The sequence below is a fragment of the Falco biarmicus genome, chromosome 3 (assembly GCF_023638135.1).
Source record: "Falco biarmicus isolate bFalBia1 chromosome 3, bFalBia1.pri, whole genome shotgun sequence".
Classification (NCBI taxonomy): Eukaryota; Metazoa; Chordata; class Aves; order Falconiformes; family Falconidae; genus Falco; species Falco biarmicus.
The window spans coordinates 108,141,147-108,154,783 of record NC_079290.1 but is presented as its reverse complement, the minus strand read 5'-3'; the positions used below and the strand labels follow the sequence as shown (position 1 = coordinate 108,154,783).

At 46.8% G+C, this 13,637-nt stretch overlaps 1 protein-coding gene across 1 annotated transcript; it reads left to right on the top strand.

Annotated features, from left to right (window-relative positions):
- The first annotated feature begins 2,705 nt into the window (after window positions 1-2,705).
- TMEM88B (transmembrane protein 88B) lies at window positions 2,706-13,163 on the top strand. Its single transcript, XM_056333723.1, has 2 exons — window positions 2,706-3,805; window positions 7,415-13,163. Exons 1-2 carry the CDS (start codon window positions 3,536-3,538, stop codon window positions 7,682-7,684), a joined length of 540 nt encoding a protein of 179 aa, XP_056189698.1. The 5' UTR covers window positions 2,706-3,535; the 3' UTR covers window positions 7,685-13,163.
- Window positions 13,164-13,637: the final 474 nt, after the last annotated feature.

Below are 13,637 nucleotides of genomic sequence, written 5' to 3'. Positions count from 1 at the left end.
ACAAAGAAGCTAGAATTTTGGGTAAATAATAAATGTTTCCTCATCATTGCCACAGTTTGGTCTGAAAAGATCTTTCACAACTCGAAGCAGGAGGATGGGAGAGCTGCAGGTCAAAAACGATCAGAGCCTGAAGAACAAAGCATGTGTGCATAGGTGTCAATGCCCTAAATTCACGTACATGGTTATCTCCACGGCAAAGCCATTAAATCTGAGAACTGCAGAATACTAGCCTGGCTCCATGACTTTCCAAGGCTCTTAAGCAGATCACTGCACTGAAATAAGGTCTTGAGATACCACCAGCACCTCCTCCTCCTCCCACACCTCCTTGTGCCTTCCAGCTCTCTAACCTGGCTCCCCAGGGAGTTGGCTGACAGTTGTGTTTCCAGCAAATTAGTAGAAAACATTTGATTAGTTCATCTGGTTTGGTTCTTAAAAGGAGGTGGGAACCAAGAGCTGAGGAAGAGGTGGGGTGTTAGGGCTTTCAGGGTGCTAATGGGTCTTAATAGGTATCATCTGAGGTGTCCATCTTCCCCCTCTGCCTGGGGGCCTAGTTAGGCTCAGGCATGGGAACATCTTTTTTGCCCCAGTTGCTGTTGTAGATATACCTACTTCAGAGCTAGCTTGGCTGTAGCCAAGGCTGGTCATCAGACCTTGTTCTGAGACTGCTTTCCCAGGTTGACCTTAGACCTGCCTTATAACTATAAGCGTGCCTGAAGATCTGGGCTCTTAGTTGAATCTGGCCACCATCTCAGTCTACTGTTTTCATCTTGGTATTGTGGGATGGAGCCTTGGCTGGCAATCCTCTGCCCTCTTGGCTTCCTATCTCTCAGGGAGCAGCAAGAACTTCACTATTGCTAAGCTTCCAGCAGCCTCCTGTGGCTGAAGCTTTGTATCTTTCTGATGGGGTTTGAGATCTCTCAGCGGTGAGCACAGGACAAAGTGCCTGGGGTAGTTATGAGTTATTTCTGCTGTTAGTAAGAAGGATACACCTGACTTGTGATCTGGTGTAGATCAGCCAGAATTTTTACTGCTGGATACCGATAGAGCTGAAGTTTGTGAGACTCTTTGAGATGTCTAAGAATTTCTACAAGAAGAGCTACAGGGGAAAGAAAAAAAAAAAAGTGGTGTGGGTCAACTAATAACTTCTATAGCTGGGGAACTGCATAACAAGTATGGACATTGTTGAGCTGTTTAAAAACTACTTACTTATTTCAAGAGGCTTCTTTCTCACTGGTATTGTTACTGTGTAATAGGGAACTTTCTTGTTCCTGATTTTGGTGACATCATGTTTTTGGAGTCTGTGTCCTCACAGAAGCTCTTCAACTCACTTCAATTTTAAAGCTTCTGTTTTGATATTGATTATATGTGGCAAACGGTGAATAGCCTCAATTTGTTTCACTGCTTTCTTCCTACAAGTAACACGTAATGCTTTTCCAGCCCCAGGTGAGGAGGCACTTTCAGCAGCAAGAGGACAGGGTCTGTTCAGTTATATTCTGTTTTAATTAGAAAGTAATCCTTCAGGCCACATGGGCCCATACCTCTGTAGGGTGACATTTCTACGGTCAGGAAAATGACTCGTATGGCACGTGTGTGCCTCCCAATTGAGACAGTGGCCTGTGACTTGGAAATCCATGTCTGAATTTTGGCTTTGAAAGAAGCCTGAGGAACCCTTTTAATTCTAAGTCTGCCTGTTTCTAAAACTTGCACAATAAGAGCTGCTGTGCGTGTTGCTACCATGCATGGAGTGCCTGGCACAGTGGAGCTAAATTCACTGAAAAGCAATACAGAAATCGGTAACAGTCTGCTTTACCCATGAGGAATGCCAAGCCTGGATGTTGCATTTGGGTTGGTCTCATCACCTCCTCCTCGTGGCATGGCTTCATCAGAGGCTCTTGTTAAGCCATGGGATGTTTGGGGTGCCGCTGCCCAGAGGTCCACTAGCCCTAACTTATCACCTGGTAGAGCTCTTCTAATGGGCCACCAGCAAATGCTTCATGTGTGAGTCTGTCCCAGTTCTTGGAGAGAGCTGTCTTAGCTTTGGTTCTGCTGTGCATGTTGCTCCAACCAGCCAGTAAATAAGCAAGGCAGAGAAACCCACCAAAACACCCAGCAATGGTGGGGGACGGGCCCCCCAAATGTACCATTTGTAGCAAAAGAATTTAATGAAGACAAGCCTGCACTCATCTATATCTTAAAATCATTTTATATTTAGCATTGTGTGAACCTTATTTTTCTGATAACCTTTCTTCCAGGGTAGAATTTTCTGTGAGAAATAGCATCGAATGGAAGGCAGGACTCCTGGATTCTTTCCCTGGCTTGTGCCATAGATGAGCTGTGCCTTCTGGTAGGACCTTCAGTTTCCTCTGGTGTTAAGGAAGTTTTCTACCTTTAAGGATCATGAGTGTATGAATGTGTCTAAAAGGCTACATAAATGTGCAGATGCCACTGGAATTCTTAAGTAGCATTGCTCATACAAGGCAGGAAAAATAATGGATAATTGCTGTGCCTTCACTGGGAGAATATCAACATGTTCCGCAAAAAATAAGCAATGGCCACAGAGAACAGAAGATTTCTCTAAGTTTTTTTTAATCTAGAGAGAAACCATAGAAAATTAATCGGAGTCAGAATAATTAAAATTGAAAAGGGACCATCTTGACCTGGGAACGTGTGGTTTGAGCGTGGTTCTCGGGCGCTGTGTGCTAAAGCAGTAGTGAGACAGCTGTGAAGGATTGGCTAGCGCAGAAAGCAGCTTCAGAATCGACTCTGTAAACAGAGCAGTGTCGCAAAGCCCTGAAAGCCAGCTCAGAAGGGAAGACACGGCTTGTATTCGAGTGTCTGTGACTGCAGGCAGCCGAGCGCCAGTGAAACCACGCACTGCTCCAGCCTTTGTTTCCAGGTCTACAAGGTGTGGGCAAGGACTCCAGCAAGGCAGACGGTGGAGAAGCAGCTGCTGTTTGTCATCTTCACTGGTCACTTCATTTGGATGAGAGTTGAGCAGGAATATTTACTTGGGTACAAGTTGAAGAGCATGGGAAGATGATTTGAAGCCAAGGAACTGTCTGAAAGTGCCTAAGCCTGACATTCTTAGCAAACAGCAGTGCTCAAAGGTGGAGGAGGATACTAAAGCTAGGCACTTTCTGGAACCAAGCAGCATTATCAAAGCTAAGACAGCAACTGTTTGAGACCTCCTCTTGGGATCATAATCGTAGGAAGAATAACAACAAATTCAGTAGTACTGTGGATTCAAAAGCAGAATAATAGTTATTGCCAAACTTCCAGCAACCACATCTACTTTGAAACTGAGGTTGGGACACTACTGGAAAACATTCTGAAAGGAAACAACCTCTGTTGGCTGGGTCCTGGGAAAGCAGGGGGCCTTTTCTTCCTTGCCCTGTTATGATTTCTGGTTGAGTGTTCTTGTCCATGCATTGACGAGGCACGAAAAGCCTCTGGAAATTACTTCCCAGGTCTGTTGCCAAAAGCAAAGAAACCATTTTGGATAAGAGTGTGGGTTGTTTAGCAATCTTCTTGAAGAATGTCTAGCCAGGACACCGAGGACTTTGAAGCAGAAAACCTCTCAGAGAAGTCTCAGATGATTCCCAACCTCCCACCATATGACATGGATGACCAGTTACTTCCCAGGGAGCCACGGAGTGTCTGGTGCTGCTTGGCATGGACCCTGGTGGTAGGCACCATGAACTCTTTGGTCTTTTTCATGAATTTGCTCCTGATGTTTGTAATCTTCACCATTGTGCTGCTTCCTACCATTGTGGTGGTTTACTTTGGCTTCCAATGCCACTCTCAGGTAAGTAAGCTTTGCTCCATTTGGCTGCTAACAGCCACCTCTAAGGCAGGGCCATCTGTAAGGGTTTTATGTTAGCCCATGGGGACCAGTGGCTGTAAAGGCAAGGTTAGACTCCCCCAAGATTTGGCTTTGTTTTCATAAGGAGTGTGTACGCCTATAGATTTTTTTATTTTTTTTTCATAAGGGAGGTATGTGTATAGACTGGGCTGACAAGAACAGGTTTATGGTGGTTCATGCTGACCTGCAGGCTCTTGGTTGCACAGGGGAGCCGTCCCTCCTGCTTGGCGCCTGTGACGCAGCTATGAGCAAGGTTGGCATGTGCATTTGTGAGAAAAGTACAGGCTTGATGGTTTCTGGACTAATTGTCTTAAAGTAGTTGGTTGGCACCCATACATTCAGTGTCAGTAGGTTAGCACAGAGAGTTTCTCACTAGAGAGGCAGGGAGAACATTGACAGGAGCTGCCTGTGACTGCCCAGCTCCTCAGGGGCTCAGATAGAATGGGACCCTTTGGTCCTGATCGCCTGTGCGCTGAGCTTGATAAAGTGAGGTATAAAGTGATCAGAGAGAAATCTACAGCATTTTACAACAAGCTTGTACGAGATGCCAACCTTGTGAGTGCTGAATGCTGGCAGGAATGAGCAAAGTATGTTTTTACCCCTCCCTTCTTCCAGTATTGTGGGAAATGGAAGTTTGATTGGGCAATAAAGTTGTATTCCCATGAAATAGCAAGTAGATCTGACAGGTCGGATGAATACACTCCCTGGCTTGACAGAGTTGCTGTAAGGGCTCTGTGTGTGTGTGTCTGTTCCAGTTGCTTGCTGCCCTCTGGATTTCATTACTTAAATTTCTTCTTGGTATATGTCTATAAATATTTTTGGAACCACTTAAGTGTGGATGTGAAAAAGCAGTTCTCCTGTTTTCCTCACAAGCGGTAACTGTTAGACTCGCTCAATATGACTGTTCTTGCTGGTTATCCTAAGTTAGAAGAGCTTTTTTACTTCCTACTTTGTGGGGAAAAAAAACCCCACACTGTAGTACCGTCTCCCCGCAGGGAGAATTGTCTCAAAATACAGATGCTATTGGTCTCCCCATTCCGTGAAATCTGAACTGAAGGGAAGATTATTTAAATATTCTCAGACTAATGTATTTAACTGAGGAACAGCGAAAGATGAAAGCTTTCTCCCTTCCTTTTAATGGAAACTGTGCATCCTATCGAATCACTCAAATCCTTGGGATCTCGGAGTGAGCAGAGCCTAGCATGGGTGGCAGGAAAGGATCCAACCATGTAGCCATTTGCCCAGTTTAGCCCAGTAAGGCTCTGCTGGCTTCTGTGGAGCTGTGATGGATATAGTTGTGGAGGTCTCACTCCACTGAAGGAGGAGGTACACTCTCTGCCTAGCTGAAGTGTAAAATCACTTTTCCCCACGTGTAACTCTTAGCTCTGGGGGAACGGCTTCTTTAGCAGCTTTTAGTGCCAGTGGTATTTATTCTGAGGATGTGTGGTAAAGGTGCTTGTTGTGTAGGTGGAATCTTTGCTTGCTCGGGGCCTCTACACCCTGGGGCACAACAGCATGTAAGACATACTCTTGACTGCGAGCATGTATAGCTTTGGCTGGGGTATGTGCTGCAGCTTTCCCATACAGCTACTGCATTGTATTTTTCAGCTGACATCCCCAGTTGTCAGCCCACAGCTCCTCGTCTCAATGCTCCCTGACAAAGGGACTATGCTATTATTGTTTTCTCGGTGCTGATGTATTTGCTGGTCTCAGAAGTTTGGCTTTGATTTTTATTGCCCTGAAATTACGTCAACTTGTACAACTTGTAGCTGCTGTTATTGAAAAGCTTTTTTTTTGATCCTGCAAACTAATGAACAGGGAGACATCTGCCATGGTAATTGTTTTGTTGAACAGGACAGACGCAAGGGCTGCTGCTGCTAGTTGGAGGGCAATGTAATTCATGGAGAAATCATGTGCTTCTGGGCCAGGTAGTTTTCACTGTGGCTCTCACACCTTCTGGAGGTGTTTTACTATGGGATGCAAAAGTGTGTGATGCCCAGCAGGGTAACGTGGGAGGCTCTGGAGTGCCTACAGAGAGCAAAAATGGCTCAGAGGGGTCCTAATCTACCCAAGTAGTCATGCAACCCGTCTTCACTGTGGGCTGCAGCACTTCCCTTTTACTGTCCATGGCTGTTAGTATTTTCACGTACACAAAGGCAGGTGTGTAGAATGACTGCTGTTCTATTGAAGAGTAAGTCTTTACAAGAAATAACCTAATAAATTCTCCTTGGGAGAAAGTGCAGTGTGGGCCGCTGCCTTGGTAAAAAGGCTGTTCTGTCCCCACAAGTGTAGCATGGATGCAGATTCTGTCAGACATGAGGCTTTTTAGGGTAGGTTTAATAGCAGATTGCCTGTAAAACCCTTAAATCATTTTTTTCTATGATCTGAAACTAGTCCTTGAAACTCATGGACTTCAAATTGGACTCAAAATGGGGAAAAGGTATGAGGACACTCTCCTGGAATTATCCCTTTCTGCTTCACGCTGCTCAGCCCTCACCTTGGAAAACCTCAAGTTCTCCTTTGCACTCAGTGCTCTCCAGCTGTAGGCTCTGAGGGGATGTAAAAGGTTTTCAAGTACAGCCAGATACATCAGAAGCAAACACAAGTGTGTTGCTGTAAAGAGTCTTTTAATACAGACTTTTAATAGGCATGGAGAGGGATTGTGGCAGTATGGCTTCACAAGAGCAGTCTTTTGTCTTTTGGGCTACTGCTTTTCAATGCCTTCCTACTAGCCAGAGGCCAATTTCTGCATTGCAAATCCATTAGATGGATTTTTTTATTGTTATTATTATTTTTATTTAGTATTTTGGGATGTGTTTCTTGTACTGCTGAAAGAATATGGAAAAAAGAAAGGAAGCTAGGGGACATGGAGGTTGCCTGTAGCATTTGTTAATGCAGAACTGAGTGGTTTGATTCGGATCTCCTGCTGCCAGGATGAAAGGAGGGCTTTAAATACTGGTTGGGAAGGACCAGTTAGTGTGCTGGACGCTTTGCAGCAACATGGGGTGGATGGGCTTTTCCTGGCAGATTTTTCTCGTGCGAAGAGATGCTAGGAGGAAGAAATGAGTACAGTGTGTACAGACAGAACACAAAGGGGTCTGTTCCAGGGCAGGAGCCTGGAGAGTCTCCAGCCAGCAGGTAGCTATGGGATGACCAACCTCTGTCTGCTGAATCTAACATCTTGCTGTATTTTATTTACTTTGTTGTAATTTCCAGTGTGTTTTGCCACCCAGATGAATGTAGCAGCAGGAGGCCTTTTTATTTGGTTTCTGCCTATTAAATGCTAAGCTGTGCTATTCTGATGACTTAATTACTGTTCCCTGCTTCAGGGTCAGTGTGTGGTGCCCTTGTCTCAGTGATGCTAGAGTAATTGAAAGCTTGACTAAAATGTATTGTCAGTCACTTCATGCAGCCGGAAGATTTCTGAGCTCAGCTTGGAGAGAGGGGAGAGAGGTGTCTTTCGTTAAAAGCGCTAAAAACTCAAGGGTACTTTGGTCACCACTCCTATCCATCACCAGGTCTGTGACGGGCTCTGTCTTGCTCTTCCCACAGGTGCTGCACTCAGCTGCCCGCTACTGCAAAAGCATCTTGGATGACAACAGCTCTTCTGCCCTCATTATCCTTGGCTTCGTCATCATGTCCCCTCTCATTGTGGTGGCCATGGCTATCTACTGCAGCCTGGCACGGCGTCTCCGTCTCTGCATGTGCTTCCAGCCATACAGCAGGGCTGTGTACAAGGGGGTGAAATGGCGCTGGTATGAGGAGGGAGGCCTGTGCAGCTGTGCCAAGGGGTGGAACACTCAAGTCAAGGCCTGGGTGTGAGGTTCCAGCACCAGAGGCCCTGCCCTAGCCAGCACCCTCTTCTCTCTGCCCTGTCCCTCCCCAGCATCACCTCCCAGAATCACCATCCTGAGGTCTCTGCAGATGAGGGCTGTGGAGTACCTAGATGTGAGAGGGAGATCTGATAATGAGCTGCCTCCTACAGCCTTGTCTGTAAGTGGGCAGCATTCTGCCCGCTCTGAGGGAAAGAAAGAAAACACAAGTCCTTGACGGTAAAGGCAGTGTTCAGCTCTGAAAAGAAGAGGGACTTGTCCCAGTGCCTGTTCCAGTCAGAGCACAGCACTGTTTCGAGTCTGGACAGTATGTTTTGCCCTGTGCGGGACACAGGGTACCTGTGTACAGGGTTAAACGGGGTGGGGGGGGCTGCTGCTGACTTTGCTGCATGCCTTGAAGAGGTCTCTTGGGGAAAGGCAGCCTTTGGTGAAGCATCCAGCAAAGAGGAAGCAGCTGTGGTTTTCCCAAGCGTTGGACTTGCGGTGTTTCTAACCTCTTGCAAACGTGTCTGGAGGTCACTCCCTCTGATGTTTGGGATCCACCACTTCCCTACACATCTGATATTTCCCCCCACTAGCAATCCCTCTTTCCCATAGCCTATAGCAGAGCTTATGCTCCTTTCACTGTTCCTGAGTCAGGTCACTGGGTTGGCTGTGGAAACAAATGGTCATCTTTGGGTCTCTTCCCTGCCAGCTACTGATCTGAAATATGCTAGTCTGGTAACGCCTGATGGTTATTAACCAGCAAATAGCTCCTTGTCCTTTATGCTGTGGTCAGGCTCTTTTGTCTGGGGCTAAATCTGGCTGAGGGTTTGGGTCAGTTTAAGGATTCCTGGCAGGAGGAGCTGAGGACTCATGGTGGCTGCTGAGCACTACAGGTTTTCCCAGATCTGGTCTAAGAGCTTATGCCTGTGGGGGACAGTGTATCATGTCTTGTTTTCTGAGGGTCATAAATACACTGCAGCATAAACCCTAAATCTAGGTAAGTGGAGAACTGGAAAGGGTCGGACTGACTGCTGAACGCTATGAATCTTTCAGTGCCCCAGCAAGGCTGGATACCTGGAGGACCCAAGAGCCATTTCAACACCGGCACTGTGTGGTATTCTCTGTGTGAAACAAGGACTGAATGGGCCACAGAAACTGACTAGCCCTTGTAAAAATGCAGTATGGCAGCAAGATGGTGCCTGGGGAGCCTGCTGTGCTGGATGTGTGATCTGCAGTAGCAGGGTAACGTGTGGGGCAGCTGCCGCATGCCCCCAGAGAGGGGCTGTATGTCTGAAACCTGCTGAGCAGGGGCATCCCACCTGTGTTCCCTCCTGTGGTTCTGCAGAACTCCCACAGGGCCTGAACTGCTGCTTAGCTAAGTCACCTTGATCTCCCTCTCGATTTCAGTGGTCTCTGAAGTCACACCACAGATCCTCTGCCATATGACATGCCATGAATTGCAACTGGGTGAAAAGCACGGTACATGTGAGAAGGTACGGTAGGTAGGGAAAAGCATGGCAGCTTGGCACGTGATTCTGTCCTTTGAAATCCCTGTGGGTCTCTGTAGCGTTCAGTTAGTAGGGTCTGTGTGCTACTGATCACTGCAAGCTGTGTGCTCCCACTGGCTGTTGTTCCCCTGTCTCCGAAATACAACCATTTCAAGTGTTATGTAAATAAAGATCGTGCCAAATGTCTGCTGAGGGAGTTTCTCTCTGTTCTTTCTCAAAGCACTGGCTGCATCAGAAACAGCCATGTGGTGCCTATTGTGCCACAGCACATTTCACTGTAAGTTCAGATGTAATTTCTGTTTTCTCTCCGAGGACTGACTTTTTTTTCCCCCTAGTCTATGTAGCCTGCAGAGCCCTGGTCCCACCCAGAGAAATAACCGGCGGTGGCTACAGGTGAAAGTGGATTGAATAGGCAGGAAACACCCAGGGCATGGACAGTCAGATGCTCAGTCCAACCACCAAACCAGAAAAGAACGCGGGGACAGCTAGAGGTAAGTATGGCATTGTTGCTGGATCCCTTGTTTTGAGAGACTAGGGCCACTGGCTTGGGCTTTGGCCATCACATTACCTCGTGGTGATCACAGTCTTAGCTTTGGATGCCAGCAAGCAGGCAACCCTGTGCAGAACAGATGGGCAGCAGTGCAATATATCCACTTGGCTGGCTCCATGTGTGTGTTCAACTGAGTCATTCTGCCAGTCTTCGTTGCTATTTATCCCATCCTGGCAGCTGCACTACACCAAAGCCTCAACAAACCACCTCCACAGTACTTCAGGTGCAACCGAGCTGGTATTTTTTGTTTTACAGTTCTAGCTGTTGCTTAATGTTTCTGTGTACCAAAGAGGAATGAAAAGATTGTTCCATCCCAGAACCTGAGTGCTTGAAGGAATGTAGAGTTGGCATTTTAAGGCTTTTCTATTGCTGTAGGATTTTGTGGGGTGAAAGTGCTGACTAAATTGTTCTGATGCCATTCAGGAGAGCAAGAATGGCATTAGCATTTGCTCATGTTTGTTACGTGAGCATAGTGGACTGCCTGACTTGAAAAGGGAAATAAAAGTGCAGCAAGTAATTGGTTTGAACTTCTTTCCTTTAAGCTAGAGGCTTCTGTCCTTCCATAAAAGGATGGCTATTCTGGAGCTCCAGGCTTCAATGATAATATTAATGTTTTGATGCTTTGATGCAGTAAGAAGTTGTTTCTTTTCTGTAAATACCCTGAAGCTGACAGATGAAGTGCGTGGCGAAGGCAGTACTTCTCCATTCCCACTTGGCTGTGGGACACAGCAGTGGATTTAGCTGGTTGTCTCCTAGCAAAAACAACATCAAACATGATGAATGTGACACACGCCTCTGTATGGCCTCCTGGAGAATCCTGCAGGTTGTTGTATAGAGAGTTTACCAATACCACCCTCAGAAAGGTCCCTGAAACACTGAATTTTCTGTCTCTGGCTTACCCTTCATTAAAACTAAAGATCCAGACTTTAAATAAATGTTGCTGACCTTCCTGTGTCCTGCAGCTCATCTGGTAGATGTGCCCTCACCTGCCCGGGACAGCTTCTGTTGTGATTGTCCCCCTGGGGTGACAGGAGTGGGTTTGCTCTGAGCGGTGCGCTTCCCTAAGGTGCTTTGACAGCAGGCTGCGGTGCATTTGCATCTGTACGGTGACAGAATCCTGGAGGATAACTGTATTTCCCTTCGATGGATGTGCTTGCAGATGTGCTTGGGAGATGGTAGGAAAGACACACACACAGAGGAGAGAGAGAAATTTGGAGAAGCAACAGCAAGCTGGGCTGGTCCATAGAGGTAATAAAGCAGTCTCTTTCAACTAGTTCCTTAATAAAAAGCCAACTTAAGAGTCAGGAGCGTGTGATCATCTCATGTTGTGCTTCAGCCCATGAGAAGTGAAACTTCCCTAAAACATAAATTGCAATTAATTGTACTGCCCACTGAGTTCATTGCCATTCTTCCCCTTTGTTATGTCCCTCTGTTTCCCCCCTACACCTCTGCTGTCTGTCTCATCTTGAAGAGTGAAAAGGAGAGAAATAGTCCTATTTCTTTCGGAAAGTCTTTCGGACAGGACTGAGGATAAGCCAGAAGAAAGTTCTGTTTCGTGAAAAGGAGGTATCAGATGTCGTGCTACAGGTTTTGCCTGGAGGCAATGTTTGCTGACTGGGCACGGATATTTGATATCATCTGTTGTTCCTTTTGCTCACCTGTTGTTTAATCCAACTGCTTTTACAAGGAAAGTATTCTTAAACCTAGCTATGGTGCAAGTATTGCAGCAAACTGTTCCCATTGCTGCATTTGCAGCAGAAATTAAGATATAATTGGCAACAGCCTTCCCAATAAAATAAAAATTGATTTAATTTGGTACTTTACAGAGAGTTTTAATAACAAAGGGGAAATGAATCTATATGGAAGCACGCTTCCTGGCCGTAGCAGGACAGACCTCGTGTCACGTAGGTCGGGCAGTACCGCAGGGGTGTCCTGGCAGGGGCAGGGAGCACAGCAACGCATTGCAACCAGTGCCGGGGCTCTGATGTGAAACTGGTTTGATCCTAAATTTCCTGTAGAGAGTACAGAGACATCCTTAATATCCTCAGCCTTGGATCACATCCTGAGAGCAGCTGTGCCCGCCTGCTTTCTGCAGGGCTGGTGTGCCAGGCAGGGACTGTGCCCACGGATGTCGGGGGAAGGGGTGCTGCCAGGCGATGCCTGCCTCTTCCACACTCACAGACGGGGCTGTGTTCTGTGAGCTCTGACCCAGCACGGAGTTCAGAGCATAGCTCTGCTTAGCAAGGTGCTGGAGGACAGAAAGAAATGTATTTAAACTGCTTTTTTAAAAAGTCTGACTATGTATGGATTGAATTTCCCTGCGACATTTTCTCTGTGTTTCCAAGCCACGGTGCTAATCTGGTATTGATGTTCCTCAGAAGGCATGAAAATATATTTCCACCCAACAAGCCTTTGGTCACGTCCAGTGTTTCTTTGTGCTTCTTGGCTTTTCTGTCATCACTGAATGGTCCAGACCCAAAGCTGATAAAATCACTAGGAAGGTGCTATGTCTCAGTGGGTGCTTAATTGTGACTTAATCCTTCACGCCAGGGCTGGAAGCAGCTGTTCTGGCAAAGGGAAGGCACAGGCCACAGCACCCCACCGCCTGGCAACACGCAGCTGGACCCCTGGGCACATGCAGTGTACATGAGGGGGAACCATGTGGCTGAGCAAATGATGTGAGACCATTTACAGGCTTTCACCTGTCTTGTGATGGTGGCTAAGGGGTTCGTTAGGACTCCTGATGCTGCTCGTGTGCCTCCTTTCACCCTTCCAGGTGGCTTCTACAATGCACAAAGGTATTCTTTGTTACCAGTATTTAGTATTTCATTTATTATCCCTTGTCTCTTAACTTATTATCAGCTGCTCACACTGCTCCTAAATGGCTTTGCCAGACCTGAGGACCAGCTTTTATTCACCTGGGCAAGGTTTCAGAGCCTGCAGCCCAGGGCTCAGCTGCTACAGCAATACAGGTTTCCTCACCAGCCTGCCCTCCTCCGTGCTTGCCAGCATTCCCGGCGTCGAGTCAGGCTTCAAGGCAAACATCAGGCATCTAACTGCTGGGCAGCCCTCGGAAAATAGCATGGAGGCCTGGTAAATGAGCAGTGCTGTGAGCACGTAGGCTTGAGTTTTAGGCAAAAGTGGTATTTGCAGCCCATACTGTGGATGCACCCACTGTAATATTGTAGCTGGTTTGTACGAGGGAGGGCAGAGGCTGGAATGCTCATACACACAACTGCAGCGACAGCAACCTCTCATGCCCTGGGATAGTCTCAGTGCACTAGGAGGATGGTGGAGTTGCCTAGAAACACCAGGAGGGTTTGAAAACAGTAATTACACATAGCTGTGGGTGGCACTGGGTTTCTCCTGAGGCTGAGAAACAGATTCTTGAGGTCCCTGCTCACGTGAATTTCATGTTCCCTTTCTCCTCCCGCCTTTTTTTTTTTTTTTTCCTTTTTTCTTTTGGATCATGTATCTGGTCTGGTAAAAGACTTATAAGGTTTTTGAATCAGCCGTTGCTGAAGGGTGCTGCCCTGCCTTGCAGTGATTCACTGTCCTTAGGACAAACTCTGGTCTTAGCTATAAACATCAACTTGAGAGTTCTTCATCGCCTGTATGACCCACCCAGAACTGGTAAGACTTGAAGAGCTCTTCAAAGCTATGAAAAATACCCAGAATGGCATGCTGAAAACATTACTCTGTGCTTTGCAAAATGAACCAACGTTTGCAGGAGCGTTTAATTTTTGCAGTGTGAATTCCTAGGATAGAAAATGACCCAGAAAGAATTGGAAGCGCTGACAGTCAGTGCCAGGCAGGCAATTTGCCTTGAACCTGGTATATATAGCAGGATATATTCTTAGGATGAACGATACAAGACAGCTTCTTGGAGCCAGATTTGT